Source organism: Arachis duranensis, chromosome 1 (assembly GCF_000817695.3).
Source record: "Arachis duranensis cultivar V14167 chromosome 1, aradu.V14167.gnm2.J7QH, whole genome shotgun sequence".
Classification (NCBI taxonomy): Eukaryota; Viridiplantae; Streptophyta; class Magnoliopsida; order Fabales; family Fabaceae; genus Arachis; species Arachis duranensis.
Genome location: NC_029772.3, coordinates 104,154,691 through 104,156,794, shown reverse-complemented (window position 1 = coordinate 104,156,794; position 2,104 = coordinate 104,154,691). Strand labels below are relative to the sequence as shown.

Here is a 2,104-nt window from a genome sequence, read left to right as displayed (position 1 = left end):
TTACAAGTGTCTCACACAGAACCGATTATCCACACCAGGTATAACCTCCTCATATGCTGGCAACAGACCCTGCACGCATGAAATCAAGGAAATTGTAATTAGGGAGAATTGAATGGAAGTGATTCACTCTATAAATTTAGTGTACTTTGCTTACTTTTTGTTGGTCAGACATGAAAGTAGATCTTCCCATCTTATCCAGCCCAACATCAGATGCAAGCTGACTTAGAAACCAACTCCATGAGTCCTTCGTCTCGGCTTCCACAACCGCATACGCAATCGGCAGCATTTGGTCATTGGGATCCCACCCAATTGCAGTTAGCAGCTGTCCTCCCTGGGGTGACTTCAAAAAGCAGCCATCTAGGCCAATGAAATCCTTGCAATGCTGGAAGCTCTGCTTGCATGCTTCCAAGCACACATAGATCCTCTGAAAAATGCAGTAACTGGTCCTTGATGATGCTGGTGCTTTACTGTCAAGATCTGGGGACCTCTGCACTTGTATGCGAACGGAGGATCCTGGATTTGCCCTCATCAGCTCCTGTCCATAATCGTAAATTCTTTTATACTGCTCTCGGAAGGTTTCCTGAATTTGATCAAGTGCAATCTGCTTGGTCTTAGTGGCCAGTGACTTAGTGACAGTCAAGTTCCATTTCTTCTGTGCCTTCGAAACCAACTCCTTTATTTTCACCTTCGGATTTGACTCAACCTTCTTCTTAAACGCCTTGCCGAGCCATTTCGAACGTAAGATCCCCACCCTGTGTGCTTGTGTGCATGTGTGTGTCAAGTTCATGCTGCGTAGCTGCCAAGTTTCCTCACCCCTGACCTTTGCAGCATACACCCAGAAAGGACAATCACCCGAACAAACAGCCCTAACCCTCTGCAAGTCACACTTCCTAAACCTGATTGACCTTGCCGTATGCACAGCATAAGCAGTTACAGTGTCCTTGAACTCATCCTGAGATGCATACAAAGTGCTAACTTCCCATTTGTATTGACTCATATCTTTCTGAAGCTTGTGAACTGGAAATGTGAAGCCCTCATGCTCTGAATCAGACCCAACCTGGTGATCAAAATCTAAGTCATCACGGTCTCCTCCCTCAACATTCTCAAATTGCTCATTTGCACAAGCATTCTTATTCACAGCCCTAGGTTTTTTACTCATCACATTCACATCTTGAAACCCACTTACCTCAGGATCAACATCATCATCACTATCAGTAAAGTGCACATCATCTTCACTATCGTCCTCTTCCCCAGATGGATTGTACTCCGAATCGAGACTGTCACTATCACTAGATTTATCATACCCAACTTCATTGTCGTCCTCTGCCCCAGAGTCAGCAGCAAATGGTTTAGATTGCTTTCCCCCCTCATCTACTCCCCCATACGGAACCAGCTCCTGCCCCTCACTAATGTCACACATCCCATCTTTATCCCCAACATCAATGTAGCCAACATCAAGAAACATCTCTTCGTCCTGAACCTTATGGACAACATATAAATCTACATGGTCTCTCAACTCTGCTATTCGACACATCTCAATGGAATCCGCATCAGTTTTAAACAATTTCAGATTTTTCTCCATGTCTTCAGCAACTGGATCCTTGAACCATAATGATGGGATATTCTCCTCGACGTAACCAAGTTGCTTTAGCTCAGCATACGCTTCAAATACAGACCACCGATCACCGTCAATCTCTTCTATCACCGTTGTTTCTCCTCCCACATACTCTAATGGACCGTTCTTATACGTAAACCATCCTCCATGGTAAACCTTCACTTTAAAATAACCCATCCTCTTCTACCACACCCTGAAACAGAGTACAACAACACATACACATTAATATAGAATATGAAATAGACGGACCTACCTAATCCCTACTCTCCACACACATGGCCTCATTCCAACGATAAACACACCCCAAAACCCTAAGTTATCTAACCCGAGAATACCCACTACAGCGAGAGCTACCAAACTGAAAAGAAGGAACAAAAACATACTACTCAAACCCTATCGGTAATGCTCCAGCGACTCCTCACGTCCCTTTCTTCCAGTTCCTCGATCTCGCCTCCTCTCTTCAGTTTCAGTCCATCAACATCTACGGTC

General features: G+C 44.6%; 1 protein-coding gene across 1 annotated transcript; it reads right to left on the bottom strand.

Moving 5' to 3' along the window:
- Nucleotides 1-1,792, bottom strand: LOC107470809 (uncharacterized). The gene is made up of 2 exons (XM_016090232.1): nt 155-1,792; nt 1-69 (listed from the first exon to the last, which is right to left on the bottom strand). Exons 1-2 carry the CDS (start codon nt 1,790-1,792, stop codon nt 1-3), a joined length of 1,707 nt encoding a protein of 568 aa, XP_015945718.1.
- Nucleotides 1,793-2,104: the final 312 nt, after the last annotated feature.

Bases quoted from the DNA above. Each gene is read 5' to 3' on its own strand.
- LOC107470809 (XM_016090232.1), bottom strand. From the start codon at position 1,792: ATGGGTTATTTTAAAGTGAAGGTTTACCATGGAGGATGGTTTACGTAT. The intron at 70-154 runs GTAAGCAAAGTA...TCATGCGTGCAG, and splicing joins TCATGTCTGACCAACAAAAA to GGTCTGTTGCCAGCATATGA.